This window comes from Xyrauchen texanus, chromosome 4 (assembly GCF_025860055.1).
Source record: "Xyrauchen texanus isolate HMW12.3.18 chromosome 4, RBS_HiC_50CHRs, whole genome shotgun sequence".
In the NCBI taxonomy this organism is placed as follows: domain Eukaryota; kingdom Metazoa; phylum Chordata; class Actinopteri; order Cypriniformes; family Catostomidae; genus Xyrauchen; species Xyrauchen texanus.
The window spans coordinates 4134395-4150932 of NC_068279.1; the positions used below are offsets into that span (position 1 = coordinate 4134395).

Sequence of the window (16538 nt, forward strand, 5' to 3'; positions counted from 1 at the left end):
GACTTTACATTCCCTAACATATTGAAGCAGATTGCTGTGTTTTTGTGTATGAATATGTAGGCCCAAGTGGGGAAGTGATGGTGAAGGATGAATTCGAGGGTCAGTCGTCTCATTCTGCTGCTGATGGTGGTCACAGTAGTCAAACTATCCAGCACACTGCTGCCTCCTCTGCCCCGGCTGACACGTTCAACAGCCCCGTCCAACTGCCCCCAACTGACTCTGCAAGCTCCGCCTCTACCTCTGCATTCACCAGTATGATGGTCGGACCAACAAGTAAATCACCAGTCTATGTTCCTTTTTGAGAATCAGATGTTTACATTCCGAGTTCCATTTGATTCCTTTTGGCTTTCAGAACAACACGTGATGTAATCAGGGTTGGGAGGGTTACTTTTGAAATGTATTCCACTACAGATTACAGAATACATGCTGTAAAATGACATTTGTAACGTATTCCAGTAGATTACTTAAAGTCAGTAATGTATTCTAAATACTTTGGATTACTTCTTTAGCACCGGTAGATTTTTTTCACTATAGATTTGACTATAAAAACTCTGCCAGTATATGCACAACTTTAATTTATTATACAGCTTCCTGGAATACTCGATTCTGATTGGTCAATGGCGCCATCTAGTGGTCTGATATTTCTCAGTAACACCGCACATCCACGTATCAAACTGCTCATCCGGTATTGCGAGCCAACATTCCTGCTTTTGGGATCCCTGTGAGAACATTAATAAAGAAAGTAAAAAATGTCAACTCAAATCAATGTTTTATATGCATTTAATTATTTATTTGGCAAGTAGCCATGTAAGAGGCTGGACAGAGTCCTGAGGAGTCAGACGGTCATTTGTACATAATAATCACCATCAGAACTATGACGCAAACTGGAGGTGGATTTCAGCTGTTCAGCTTTTTCTTTCTTATTACATCATTTCAATGCAAATCAATATTTTATGTCCACGTATTTATTTATTTGGGTTGTAGCCACGTCATAAGCAGCTAAATGTGTGTATATACGTATATATTCTTTCATAAATATACATATTCACTTTAAAATTCAGAAGTTCTATAGAATTACTATTTATGTATTATTGCCAAAAAGAGACCATAAGATTCGCCTTAAAACTCGCATGCATGTAATTCGGTATGGTTTACAGGCTAAATGCTTTTATGAATGTATGATATTTATATTTTTGTTTCCATAAGATGTCCCCAGCTCCTGGCCTAGAGGAAGCAGTTTCCCCCCCGGTATCCCAAATCAGAACGGCCACCTACAGCATCATCCGCCACTGCCCCATACCGGCCAGTACTGTGAGTGACTTACACAATATAACTACTCCTGCTCTTATAAACGCCATTACTATCAGCTTGAAGTCAGTTTGTCTGTTGGTGAACGTTTTTCTCCCTCTATATCTCAGGGTCAGTGCATGGTGAACTGGCTTTCCAACCTCCAGTTTCCACCCATCCAGGTGAGGAATAAAAAGGCTGTATTGCTGGAGCTGTGGCCCAGATGATGCACTATACAATATACACTTATAATTTACTCTGTGGCACAGCCATGTAGTGTATTAATTTTCAAAGAGTAAGATCATCCCAAATTGAACACTTAACTGTTTTTTACTGCACCGAAGCATTCACTGTTTAACAGCTCACGTATGTGACGTTTTTAAAGGCGTGCAATGTTTTGCCGCTAGCTTTAGGGCAATAGCCAATCTCAATGGTCAATGGAGTACTTGTATCTCAAAGTACATATTTACACAGCGTGGGGTGATGGTAAACCTCCAGAGGTGGTTTGAGACACATTCCAGATGCAAATAAGAATGCAACCCTATTTTGACATCACATCACCATTTTAAAGTTTCTTATTTCAGTATTTTGAAATGTTATAATGTGTTACATGTGCTCATTGATTTGTAACTGTGAGCTCTCTCTCTCTGTCTCAGCTCCAGATTACTGGTGCTCTATCGCGTACTTTGAGATGGATATTCAGGTAGGCGAGACTTTTAAGGTCCCGTCCAACTGTCCCATCGTAATGGTGGATGGTTATGTGGACCCATCAGGTGGAGATCGCTTCTGTCTTGGGCAACTGAGTAACGTTCACCGCACAGAGGCAATAGAGAGAGCCAGGTATGCATTTCCTGTACTTCCATCTGTTCTGACTCTATGTAGGATTTAAAAGATTAAAGGAATATTCTGGGTTCAATACAAGTTAAACTCAATTAACAGCATTTCTGGCATAATGTTGATTAGCACAAAAATGTATTTGAACTTGTCCATTTTTGTCTTTTTAAAAAGCAAAAATCTGAGTTACAGTGAAAAAATATGGGTTTCTGTGTAAAGGTATATCCAAGTTTACAACTTCATTGCCATTACGACTAGGGCTGGGTATCGAGTTCGATACATTTTAGGCTCCGACCGAATTGCCTCAAAACAATCGAGTATTGAAAAATGTCTTGTCGTTCGGTACCATATTTCGCTACCTAAGGGGTTAATCTCGTCAATGTCAGTGATAATAAGCATGTAGCATGCTAGATGTGCCCAAATCTAAAAGTGCTGGTGATTGGCTGTGTTTAGGCATCAAGGAAAAAACACTAGTATCAGAAAATGGTTTGAGCTCGAGCCTCCAGGGCTGAGAAAGAATGTTATCAGCAACATTACTAACACTGTTCTACAATACAGAGAAATACTAATCCGTAATAATGAGCCATAATAGCGACACCGGCAAAAGCGGGAATGATCTTGAATTTGTTGGAAAAACCAGCAAGAGACTGTCTGAACATTTCGTTAATTTCTAGAGAGAAATGCACATTCGGGTTGAGCAAACGGACGATGATCTCGGGATCAATGATGGTCAGAGTGATCACCAATAGCTGATGCCTTTGACCATGTCATGACGATATTTGGCTCGTTTTCCATTAATTTATCAAATTAATATTACAAATTATTTGCCCGTAGACACAAAGACACGCGTTTGAAGAAAAACTCTTTATTATATTATTAAGTACATATGACAGAGAAGCCGTATATGTGCATATATGACGCACTGATACGGAGGCGTGCAGTCTCATGGAACACGCGCAATCTAAGGATCTCAATCTTTGTTTCTGCCTTCCGATTTTTATTTTTTATGAGTGCTGCAAATGACCTCAGACATCTCAGTTCAGGAAGTGTTTTGAGTTAAGTTCACTTTATTTCCACAGAGCAGTTTATTGTGAACGCAACTCTGCAGCCTGTAAAATAATACAAAAACACATTCACCTGGAACCATAATTTATAATTCAGTGATTATTATCATTATCATCATTATAATTATTGTTTTTACATTCGTAATTGTTTTTGTCTTCATTTGTGTGTCATTTTCCGCCTGCATGTTTAGACGGATTCTTGCCTGATGGTAAATGGAAAGGTGGTTACGTGTATATGTATATATTAGGGCTGTCAATTGATTACAATTTTTCTGTCACTGTGTCAAGATAAATATAGTTTAATACTTAGAACATTGAGATCCCTTAGTTCGGATTTGCGCTCCATGAAGTGTTTTGAACGCAAGAATGTAACGCATTTTTGTGTTGTTGCTGGTGAAGTGTTTTTCTTCACTGTATAAACTGTGTGTTGCTCATACAGCTGAAGTTTCACTTACTGCCCTCTGGAGTAAACAGGTGGTACTACAAGCTTGCATTTCTCAGGAATCTTCCATATTATGTTCCGGGGGGCATTGCGATTTAATGGCGGTAATTTCTTTTTAATGCGTTATTTTTTTGTCAAATTAATTGCACTGAATTAACGCATTAAATCAACAGCCGTAATATATATATATATATATATATAAAATTATATATCACTTTATTATTTATTTATTTGCTTTTTCGTTTTGTTTGGAGTGCAATTTGAATTTAGAAATGTATTTTGATTAAGTTTTTCATTTTTAAATAAATTATTTAATTTTCAATGCAAAATTAATCAAGCTAGAATATTCACTAATCCCTTAGCCCGAAGTTTCCGATGTAATTGTATGTATATATATATATATATATATATATATATATATATATATATATATCGTGAAGGAGGGAACAAAACAAATGTATTCACACACTATGTATTTTCCTGGATAACGAAATACCTGACGGGTAGAGAATGCACAGATGAAGCTTCTTTGCCAGTAAGATGTTCACAACTGTTGTAAAGCCATCTTTCAAGAAGTTGAACAACACATTTTAAACGCACTTTAAATGAACATTTAGTTCAAATAAATAAAAAATAGTTCAAAGTTTTAAATCTAGGTGTCTTGCTTTATTGTGTAAGCTTAACCCTAACCATGTTTACCGAAAATTATCCCATAGTACCACCTAGCGTGGTAATACCGGTTCCCGCTGGTTTTCCTGCAGAGTTTTTTTTTTTTTTTTATACCCAAGTATCAGAAAATTATAATTTTGGAACCGGTGGGTAGATACCGAAGGTATCGGATATTGAAAATGTTTGAGCGATACTCAGCCCTAATTACGACGTACACTGTAAACCCCAAGACGGCCATTAAAATGACTATTTAAACAACTTTGCCTCTCAAATAATACATTAATGTAAGTGCTTTTATAAAATTAAATGCTTCACATTTCTGCCTTTTTAAACCCTCCAAAAATTGGCCCCATTCACAGAGCGTGATCGTGCTGTGTTCATTTTCCATTTCCCTTTTTGATTTGTAACTAATAAACTAAACTAACTAAAATAGTTTTCCTAAAAAACTATGTCCACATATGTGGACAGCGGAACTAAGTTGTGAATTTTGCTATTTGTTTTTTATCAAATTGTTTATGATTCCATGATTGTTGGTTATTCATGTTTTTGAGACATTACAGACGTTTTTTCGGAAATAAAGTCGCACCTGACTATTAGTCGCACTGGGTCAAAATCACATTGTTGTGAGAAAAACAAAAACCCATATAAGTTGCATTTGTGTATAGGTTTTTATCACACTTCCGTGTTCGCAGAGCGGAAGCTTTTCTTAGTAGCCTAAAATAACTTCCACTGCAGTCTGTTTCAATGGCAGTGCCCACATTTAATGTAATATCATCTCAAATACATAATCTAAACAGACCTACCTCAACATACAATCATTATTCAGGGATGATGAAGTAAAGATACGGGATACAAATAAGTTATTTGAGTAGATTTAACTCTTTATGTTACATTTTCTTTTCTGCTTTGGCAACAAAATCTCAATGATCTCTCTTTGCGCTGTCAAACAAACACGTGATAGTCAGCGCTGTAGCATTTATCTATCAGAAATTAGCATAATTCATTCTGATTCAAAGTAATAACCAGCATCATCCGATCACTGCCAACCATGTTTTAATAAGAATTAGCATCATAAATTCTGAATCTGTGTGATGATTACCATTTTATGTTTGGAGTAAAAGCACTTGGCTGCATAGGAAAGCTATAGGATGCTCCCTTGCTCCCTATTAAGTGAATGGCTTAACCTCCAGTGCGCGGTCTGTCTGCACTGGGGTCAGAACAGTTTGAAATGCACCTTATGTTCATCCTAACTCCATCTAAAGCCTCTGAAAGCAATGTTTTTCAGCTTCTGGGTGAACCAGTTGATTCTAAGTGTGATAAAATCGGCCTTATAGTACACGTCATTGTGTTTCACGATAAATCAATGACATTTAAAAAAAATGGCTTTTCAGATAAAACTAGAGATTTTACTCTTTTGACTCAAAAAGGTCTCCGTGTAAAAACGTAATGATGTTTCTTTCCAGATGTAGTTTTGTTGGCGTTTCTCATATAGACAAACTTCGCTTAGATTGATGTTTTGTCACATGACTCAGTGCGTCAAAAGTTTAACCCTTTAATGACAGTCCGGAGTGTTCTGAACTGAGATTAGTCGGTTTAAATGAAATGAAATTATGCATAGCATATAGCGAATACGAAACACCGTTCACACGTGATGTGGGGTCGCACAAGGTTAAAGAAAGGGTAATCAACATCATGACAAAAATGCTTTCAATTGGGTTCAACTTGTATCAGCTTTTTGTCTCTGTCCTCAGGCTTCACATTGGTAAAGGAGTTCAGCTGGAGTGTAAAGGCGAGGGGGATGTGTGGGTGCACTGTCTCAGTGATCACGCTGTGTTTGTCCAGAGTTATTATCTGGACCGGGAGGCTGGACGAGCTCCGGGAGATGCTGTCCACAAAATTTACCCCAGTGCTTACATCAAGGTAACACAAATATAGACATCTCTCACCCATGACATGCTATTACAGTTATGTGATTACGGAGTACTGCAGTAATATAGCACAAATGTACCATGGTATCACTATAAATATGTATTGAACTGCCTTGGTTTACCAAGTACATTCTATGGTATGTAAATATGTTTGGACACTTAATTCACACCTAATAATAATATTATGTTATCTAATGCAATGATCCATCCATCTATCTTCAACCTCTTATCCGAAGTTGGGTTGCTGGGGCAGTAGCTCCAGCAGGGGGCCCCAAACTTCCCTATCCCGAGCCACATTAACCAGCTCTGACTAGGGGACCCAGAGGCAATCCCAGGCCAGTGTGGTGATGTAATCTCTCCACCTAGTCCTGGGTCTTCCCCGAGGCCTCCTCCCAGCTGGACTAGGGAGGCACCCAGGGGGCATTCTTACCAGATGCCCAAACCACCTCAACTGGCTCCTTTCGACGCAAAGGAGCAGCGGCTCTACTCCGAGCTCCTCACGGATGACTGAGCTCCTCACCCTATCTCTAAGGGAGAAGCCCGCCACCCTTCTGAGGAAGCCCATTTCGGCCGCTTGTACTCACAACCTAGTTCTTTCGGTTATGACCCAGCCTTCATGACCATAGGTGAGGGTAGGAACAAAAATTGACCGGTAGATCGAGAGCTTTGCCTTTTGGCTCAGCTCTCTTTTCGTGACAATGGTGCGATAGAGCGAGTGCAATACCGCCCCCGCTGCCCCGATTCTCCGGCCAACCTCCCGCTCCATTGTCCCCTCACTCGTGAACAAGACCCCGAGGTACTTGATCTCCTTCACTTGGGGCAATACCTCCATCCCTACCCTGAGTAATGCAATGACATTCATACATTTTTTATTTTTCTTAAGTGTCATATGTAGATGTCATGTGTCATAAGTACACATATACTGTACGTTTTATGGCCACTTTGTATCAAAGTAGCATGATATAACCATCTGAATTCATCACTGAACCAATTCATAATTTGTCTTTACGACTCGCGTTGCACTCGCAGTCTTAGAACAATTAAATGTAATGTAAAAAAAGTAGTAGTAACTCCACCCTCTACTGAATATCCAAGTAGTACATTTGCGTTGCATATCTGGTTAAAGTCCGATTATTGAAGTTAATTTTATTGCTTCGCCTTGTTTCTGCAGGTGTTCGATTTACGGCAGTGTCATCGGCAAATGCAGCAGCAGGCAGCTACTGCTAAGGCTGCAGCAACTGCGCAGGCGGCTGCAGTGGCGGGAAACATCCCAGGCCCTGGGTCAGTGGGCGGCATCGCTCCTGCTATCAGTGAGTCTTGCAATCATTCATACGATCATATTACATCAGGTTTTTGCTATTTAAATGAAAGGAAATTATGCATAGCATATAGGGAAGACAAAACACACACTTCACACGTGACGTGGGGTCGCACAAGGGTAAAGAAAAGGTAATCAACATCATGACAAAAATGCTCTCATTATTTACTCACCCTCATGATATCCCGGGTGGATGACTTTCTTTCTACACCAGAACACATTTGAAGAAAAATAGAAAGATATCTCAGCACAGTAGGTCCTTATAATGCAAGTGGATGGTGATATGAATCTTCAGCTGTTAAATGAATGTCCTCTAAATCTAATGATCACTTTTGGTGTGAAAAAGATCCATATTTAATTACTTTTTAACTCTAAATAATCACTTCCGGTCAGGGCTGGACTGGGAAGAGAAACGGGGTGGGTAATATCGCGGCACCATTTTGTGCTACGTTCTGCATAACGCGGCGGCTCTTTTTTGCTTATCACGGCCCATTCGGCACGTTTCGCGGCCGACCCACTGGCCAGCTCAGTTCTCCCCCTGGCCAGTCCACCCCTGATCGGCCCCAAAGTGCGTCGGCCCACCTGGAAAGTGCCCGGTATTCCAGATTGCCAGTCCAGCCCTATTTACGGTCAACCGCGGCAGGCATGTGTAATGACACACACTGGCATGTGAGACATGAGAACCGAGGCACGTACGACACATGAAAGAGAATGTGAGATTATGTCCATAATATGGCAACGAGAATATGTCTCATGAGAGACCACGTGATCTCTACCCTCTTGTGAACCTTACCAGAAGTGTTGGATTGTAGTTAAAAAGTACTTGAATATAGATTTTTTTGCACCAAAAGTGACGTATCACTTTAGAATATATTAATTTAACCACTGAAGTCATATCGATGACATTTATGCTGACTGTCTGTGATTTTTATTTTTTTTTGATTTTTTTTTTGATTTTTTTATGAGCTTCGAAATCGTATCACCATCCACTTGCATTTTAAGGAACTACTGAGCTGAGATATTTTTCAGTTATTCTTCAAATGTGTTCCGGTGAAGAAAGTCATACACACCTGGGATATCGTGAGAGTGAGTAAATAATGTGACAATTTTTATTTTTGGTTGAACTATCCTTTTAAAATCTGCAGTCTCCCTCTTCCGGTTAAAAAAACCCAGAAAAATGGGACACAATGTACTGCATGAATTTCGACCAATCAAATGATTTCTAGAACGAGAACATCCCCACCCCCTCAATCTGATCAGCGTGTCTGGCTGTGTTCTAACTAGCGCTGATCATGACTCCGCAGGGCACTTAGAAGGGTGCACAATCCATGCTGTATTGTTGTTCCAAACAGATTTTTCTATAAGAATCTTTTAAAATTTTAGTTCTAAATTACAGTTTTCACCTTTTCAGCCCTTTGAAGCTCTCACAGTGGATAGCAATTGTCTTTGAAGGGAATATGGCATAGGGACGATCACTGCTGAATGGAATGCACCAAAGTGGGAATAGGATGCGAGGGAACTCGCTGGAGTTTCTTCAAATGTTTAATGCAGCCGTTTTTTTTTTGTATGTTTCTTTCGATGTAAGCGCGAGTGAGTTCTTTTATGTTTAAAGAATAAAATTGTTTACTGTAGTTGGCACACACTCTCTGATACCCCTTTTTGAAGAGGGGAACCACCATCCCGTTCTGCCACTCCTAGGCACTGTCCCAGATTCCACGCAGTGTAGAAGAGGCGTGTCATCCATGACACCCCCTCCACATCCAAAGCTTTCATCATTTCTGGTCGGATCTCATCAATCCTCGGGGCTTTGCCACTGCGGAGTTGTTGGACTACCTCAGTGACCTCCCCCAGGGAAATAGAATCTGATCCCCCATCAGCCTCCGGCTCTGCCTCTAGCATAGAGGGCGTGTTGGGATTTAGGAGTTCTTCAAAGTTCCTTCCACCACCCAATAACTTCCTCGGTTGAGGTCAACAGCATCCCATCTTTGCTGTATACAGCTTGGATGGTTCCCCGTTTCCCCCTCCTAAGGTGGCGGACGGTTTTCCAGAAGCACTTTGGTGCGGACCGAAAGTCCTTCTCCATGGCTTCTCCGAACTTTTCCCACACCCACTGCTTTGCCTGCCTCACGGGAGAGGCCGCAGCCCTTCGGGCCTGTCGGTACCTTGTAACTGCCTCCGGAGACCTCCGGGACAACAAATCCCGGAAGGCTTCTTTCTTCAGTCGGACAGCTTCCCTGACCACCAGTGTCCACCACGGTTTTCGAGGGTTACCACCCCTTGCGGCACCTAAAACCTCTCCACCGCGGCTTCAGCAATGGAAGCTTTGAACATTGCCCACTCCGATTCAATGTCCCCAACCTCCGCAGGGATGCCTGAAAAGCTCCGCCGGAGGTGTGAGTTGAAGATCTCGTGGACTACTCGCTTGGGCTTCCCAGGTCTGTGCACAGTCTTTCCCCACCCCTGACCCAACCCACCACCAGATGGTTGATGATCGTTTGACAGCTCCGCCTTCACCCGAGTGTCCAAAACATATGGCCTCAGATCCGACGACACAATTACAAAATCGATCATCGACCTTTGGACTTGGGTGCTCTGGTACCACGTATACTTATGAGCATCCTTATGTTCGAATATGGTGTTTGTTATAGATAATCCATGACTAGCAAAGAAGTCTAATAACAAACATCCACTCGGGTTCAGATAAGGGAGGCCGTTCCTCCCAATCACGCCTTTCCAGGTGTCCCTGTCTTTTCCCACGTGCGCTTTGAAGTCACCAAGCATCACTATGGAGTCCCCTACTGGGGCCCTATTCAGGACTCCATTCAGGGTCTCCAAAAAGGCAGAATACTCTGAACTGCTGTTCGGTGCATTTGCACAGACAACAGTCAGAGTCCCCCCCACAACCTGTAGGCTTAGGGAGGCGACCCTCTTGTCCACCTGGGTAAACTCCAACGTAGCGGCGCTCAGCTGGGGATACTCCAGAGAAGAATAGAGTTAATCCCCTATCCAGGAGTTTGGATTCAGAGCCAAAACTGTGTCTCGAAGTAAGCCCCACCAGATCCAACTGGTAGCACTCCACATCCCTCACCAGTACCGGCTCCTTCCCCCAGCGAGGTGACATTCCACGTCCCTAGAGCAAGCCTTTGCCGCCCGGTTCTGGTCCGTCGAGACCCACGGCCTTCACTGCCACCCATATGGCAGCGCACCCTACTCCTGCGGTTTCTCCAATGGGTGGTGTGCTCAAGGGATATAGAGGTGGGTGTCACGTCGCTCCTTCGGCCTGTGCCCGGCAGGGCTCCGTGACAAGCCCGGCCACCAGTTGCTCGCCAACGAGCCGTCCGTCTGGGCCTGGCCCGCTCACCTGAGACCTCACCTGAGACCTCACCTGAGACCTCACCTGAGACCTCACCTGAGACCTCACCTGAGACCACTTTGCCTTGGGAGACCCTACCAGGAGCACCTGGCTCCAGACAACTCAGCCCTCAGGATCATAAGGGCACACAAACCTCTCCACCATGATAAGGTGCTGGTTCCCGAAGAATCCAGCCTATTCTATTCTAATCTATTCTATTAATGTTATGCAAAAGTAGTATATTACTGTCCTAAATTCTTCACTTTCACATTATGATAAGGGTCTCTGATTAAACCCACAAACTCACATGAAGGAAAATGAAACGAGATTCTATGACTATTTAAAAATATGTGAGAACTAATAGTTTTGTTTTTTAAACTGTGATGGGAGGGCAGGATGTTGAAAAATTTGAAATCGTCAGGCTGTGGAGACATTAAAATGCACTTACGTTCTCACACATCAAAATCCTAACAGGATCAAAATGGCAGAGGTCTAGTCGATAGTGACAACAGCGAGCTTCATGACATAGGTCGGGATATCTCGAACATTTATGCAGCACTAATGAAAATCTTGACTGACATGGAGGGCAGAAATACGTCAAGTGATCACCGCTAAGGAGGTGAAACTTTCCACCCTGATCACAAGAATGGACGATGTTGAAAAACGGGTTGAGTTTCTGGAGTTAAACAAAAGAGAGCTATAGGCTAACCAACCTGCTACAAAGGCTGATATGGAAGGATGTGGGAAAAACTAAAGGATATATCAAATTCATGTTTTTCTCAGATCATGTTTTGGTGTGTTTGCCATATATAGAGAAAAGACAATCGGATAGATTGCACTTTAATACATCCCTTTTACAGGACCCAGCATTTCAACAAATGTTAAAGACCAACTAGTCCTCAGTGACCTCTGTGGGTGTGGCATGGGAGAGGCACTTAAGACAGTTCTTAGGAGGTGGATCATGCAATATGCCTCTTTCATTAAAAATATCCAAGCACAGGAATTCATGAAATTGGAAAAGAGTATTAAAAGTGCTGAAAAGGAGCTGAAGTGCCAAATGTCAACCAATAGTCCTAGAGGGCCAAAGTATAAGTACAATACTATTTTGTCACAGAAGGTAGGATTTTGGTTATTCAGGGCAAGACAGACATACTTTGAGTTGGGGAACAAAGCAGGGAAACACTTGCCAGATACATAAAACAGAGTTTTTTCCACCATTCCTTCTGTGAAGACTACTGGAGGCAATATATTTACTTCTGCTACAGATATTAATAAAGCCTTTAAATAATTATATTTAGATCTTTATAGCTCCACGTCTATGTATACCGATAAGGATATTAGCAACTTCGTAGAGCCATTAAGAAGTGATCAAAAATACTTTCTTGACTCTCTTGGCTTTGGAGGAGCTTGTTGAGGTAATTAAAGCCTTGCCAATAGGAAAGGCACTGGGACCAGAAGGTTTTGCTGCATAAGTTTTTGATCTTATGTCACAGAACTGGTTTGCACAGAGTCATTAAAGAAAGTGAACATCCGCCAACCATGATGCAAGCCCTAATCAGTCTCATTCTTAAAAAAGATAAAGACTCAAATTAATGTAAGAGTTATTGTCACTTTCAAGGATCGGTTTCCATCACACTTGGCTGTGACGCTGTTTCTTGTGGTGCTGCTGTTTCCTGTTCCTGCTAGCGCTTGTGTTTGTAGTATGCTTAGCATTGCTTATCTTTCGATTTTGACAGTTTAATATTTAATCTACCATTTTTTTTGCATGTATTGTTTTTTCTGCTTTTATACATTTAATGCGATAAAACTACGTGCATTTTACCGCGCGCACCCGCCTTTGTACTTTTTTCATGCTTGAACTGGGTGCTTTACCACACACATTTTTTACACGGATCTTTACATCGATCTCAAACCACTGGTGATCAGGAACCACCACACCAACAACAATTACGTGAGGGATTTACATCGATCTCAAACCCCCGCTGATCAAAAGCCACCACAACATCAAACAATTGCGGTAAGTCGTGGCATCACCTCACGTTATTGATACTTGCACCACATGTCACATTTACTATAGCTTCTTCCATCAGCAGTAAGGTATTTAGATGTAATAAATGTAAAGAATTAGTCAACCTGACGTAGAAGTTAAATAAGTTCGAGACATGCATCCGAACACTAGTGGAGGCCAGTGAGAAAGAGAAGCCAGTAGATATTGTTTCATATGCGGGTAGTACAGAGAGCAACACACACACTTTGGTTCTGGCTATAGTGCCCCCTCAGCAGGGTGTTTGGGTTACATCCGTTGCAGCATACTCGTAGGGAAAAGTGACACTACTTCTCCCCTTACTGTTAGGATTTCCAATCAATTCACTCCACTCAGTGATGTACTTACTGAGAATCATGTTGAAGGCTCCCTTGCTATTGGTGACTCTATTGTAAGGAACGTGGAAATAGAGACTCCAGCCACTATTGTTAAATGCCTTTCAGGTGCCAGAGCATCTGACATCAGATCAAATTTACAAGTGCTGGCTAATGCTAAATGTAGATTTTCTAAGATTGTTATTCATGTTGGCACTAATGATGTCCGGCTTCGCCAGTCAGAGATCACTAAATATAATGTTAAAGAGGTGTGTGAACATGCAAAAACTATGTCAGACACTGTAATACACTCTGACCCCCTCCCTACTCGTCATGGTGATGAGGTTTATATTATTTTAGTGTTACAGTATGGCTGGATGTCTGAGTGGTGTCTGGAGAATAGCATAGAATTCATAGACAATTGGAAGAGTTTTTGGGGAAGACTTGACCTGCTAAAGGGAGACAGACTCCATCCGTCCAGGGAAGGTGCAGCTCTCCTCTACAGTAAAATATCTCATAGTCTTAATAGGGATAGAATTTGGCTAACTGTTCCCCAGGTCAGGAAGCAGAGAAACTGGCTAATCTGAACGTCTGCTAGCTGCATTGAGACATCACACAGGTCACATAAACTACAACACATAGAAAATGAATCACCTATATATCATATAGAGACTGTGTCTGTTCCCTGAACTACCAAACACAAAACCCTCATTAAGACATTGAAAAAAAAGTTGATTTTAGGTCAAACTTGAAAATAAAAAATAAAAATGTAGAAAAACATCATATAAAGGTAGGGCTTCAAAATCACAAACCACAAATTGTAAATGAAGTCATTACAGATCATAGTTTGAATTCGCTCTGTATGACTGAAACCTGGATTAAAAAAAAATGAATATATTCCCTCAGGTTATTGTTGAAAACTTGAGCCTTGTCTGAGAGGTTGAGGAGGTGTTGCTACAATTTACAGTGATATTTTTAGAATTAATCAAATGTCTGAATATAAGTTTAAATCTTTTGAACTGATAATGCTTAATGTGTCATCGTCAGATATAAATAACAAATCTTTGTCGTCTTTTGTTCTTGCAACAGTATATAGACCACCAGGGCCATATTCTGCTCTCTTGCACCATACAGTACTACTTGTGCTAGGAATTTAGGTGTACTGTTTGACAGTTGCCTAAAATTTTATAAACAAACTCTTAAAGGGGAAACGTAAATTTGACCACATTACACCAGTGCTGATTTCATTGCATTGGCTCCCTATCAAATGTAGGATTGATTTAAAAATGGTATTATTTGTGTTCAAATCTCTAAACAATCTGGCCCCACAATATCTTTCTGAGTTGTTGCACCCTCACAGACCATCTAGATCTCTTAGATCTAGTGGTCTTGACCTGCTTATTATCCCAAGATCCAGACTTAAATGGTCTCCTGACTCAAGTTAGAACTGTCCCTTCTATTTCTGTTTTTAAAACTTGACTTAAAACTCATCCATTGTCTTTGGCTTTTAAACATCCTTGAATCTTCTCTCTTCCCTGTGAGTGCATCGTAATATTTGCTTGTTTGGTTTGTATACTTTTGACTGTACAGCACTTTGGTCAACCTTGGTTGTTTTTAAATTTGCTATATAAATAAAAATGGATTGATTGATGTTGATAATATAGAAATTCTGCCACAGAGCGATGATATCTCAGATCATTACCTCATATCTTGTATGCTGTGCTTAGAAAAGGTAACTCAATAAACACAATGTTATCGTTCAGGTAGAACTATTCTTTCTATAACTAAAAATAGCTTAATTAATAATCTATCAGATTTGTCTGAAATACTCAGTACGACAAACATACTTTAGAAGAACTTGATGTTGTGTTAGAAAATATGGATACAGTCTTTGCTAGCACTCTAGATAGTGTCGCTCCCCTTCGAATAAAGAAAGTTGAAGAGAAAAATCTAGCACCATAGTACAAATTGTAACACTCATGCTCTCAAGAGAGCAGCTTGGAAAATGGAGCATAAGTGGAAGAACACCAAATTAGAGGTATTTCTCAATGCATGGAAGGATAGTGTTTCTAACCACAGACAGGCTCTAAAAACTTCCAGGTCTGCATATTTGAGAAAACTCATGGAAAATAAACACAACAATCCTAGATGTTTATTCAGTACTGTGTCTAAATTGGTTAGGATTAAAACTTTGTTTGAACCAGATATTCTATCGCAGCATAGTAATAATGACTTTATGAATTTCTTTACTGATAAAATTGAAATTATCAGAAAAAAAATTGGAATTACGCATTCATCTGCTACAGCACCCTAGAAGACTAAAATTATTCCCTACGAGCAACTTCCATCCTTCTCTGTTATTGATCAGGAAGAGCTAACAAAAATTTTCAAAACATCAGGATCAACATGTATGTTAGACTCAATGCCAACTAAACTCCTAAAAGAGGTGTCTTCTTGCACCTGTTCTTAATACTATTAACTCCTCAATATCCTTAGGGCATGTCCCAATAAACTTTTAACTGGCAGATATCAAACCGCTTATCAAGAATCCACAGCTTGATCCAGGAGAACTGGCAAATTATAGACTGATTTCAAATCTCCCATTTATGTAAAAAAATACTAGAAAATGTAGTGTCCTCCCAACAATGTTCATTTTTACAGAGAAATTGTAGTTTTGAAGAACTTCAGTCAGGATTTAGGCCCCATCACAGTACAGAGACTGCACTTATACAGTTACAAATTACTTCCTCTTATCATTTCATCGCGGCTACATTTCTTTTCTAGTCCTCTTAGATCTTAGTGCTGCCTTCAACACCATAGATTATGACATTGTCTTGGATAGGTTTGAAAATTATGTTGCCATTAGTGTACAGGCATTAGCTTGGTTTAGGTCCTATCTCTCTGACCGCTACCACTTTGTCTGTGTAAATGAGGAACTGTCAGAACAAATTAAAGTTAAGTATGGAGTGCCCCAGGGATCAGTTTTAGGGCCTCTGCTTTTCTCCCTATATATGCTTCCCCTGGAGACATTATCTGGAACCATGAAATTTGTTTTCCCTGTTATGCCGACGATACCCATCTTTATATTTCTTCGATACCCAACGAAATTTCACAATATTGCAAATTAACAGTATATAAATGACATCAAAAAGTGGATGGCTTGAAATTTCCATCTACTCAATTCTGATAAAACAAAAGTATTAAATATTGGAACTAAAACAATAAAAAATGAGACACTAAAATATAATCTGACTCTTGAAGGATGTACTGTAACAGACAAGCCTGT

At 40.5% G+C, this 16538-nt stretch overlaps 1 protein-coding gene across 1 annotated transcript in view; it reads left to right on the forward strand.

The window, feature by feature from the left end:
* smad4b (SMAD family member 4b) overlaps window positions 1-16538 on the forward strand; it is a 30605-nt gene that overhangs the window by 5922 nt on the left and 8145 nt on the right. Inside the window, exons 5-10 of the mRNA XM_052125607.1 lie at window positions 61-273; window positions 1207-1311; window positions 1419-1469; window positions 1944-2127; window positions 6048-6216; window positions 7396-7534. Coding sequence (XP_051981567.1) covers window positions 61-273; window positions 1207-1311; window positions 1419-1469; window positions 1944-2127; window positions 6048-6216; window positions 7396-7534 — 861 coding nt within the window. The remainder of the gene's footprint in view (window positions 1-60; window positions 274-1206; window positions 1312-1418; window positions 1470-1943; window positions 2128-6047; window positions 6217-7395; window positions 7535-16538) is intronic.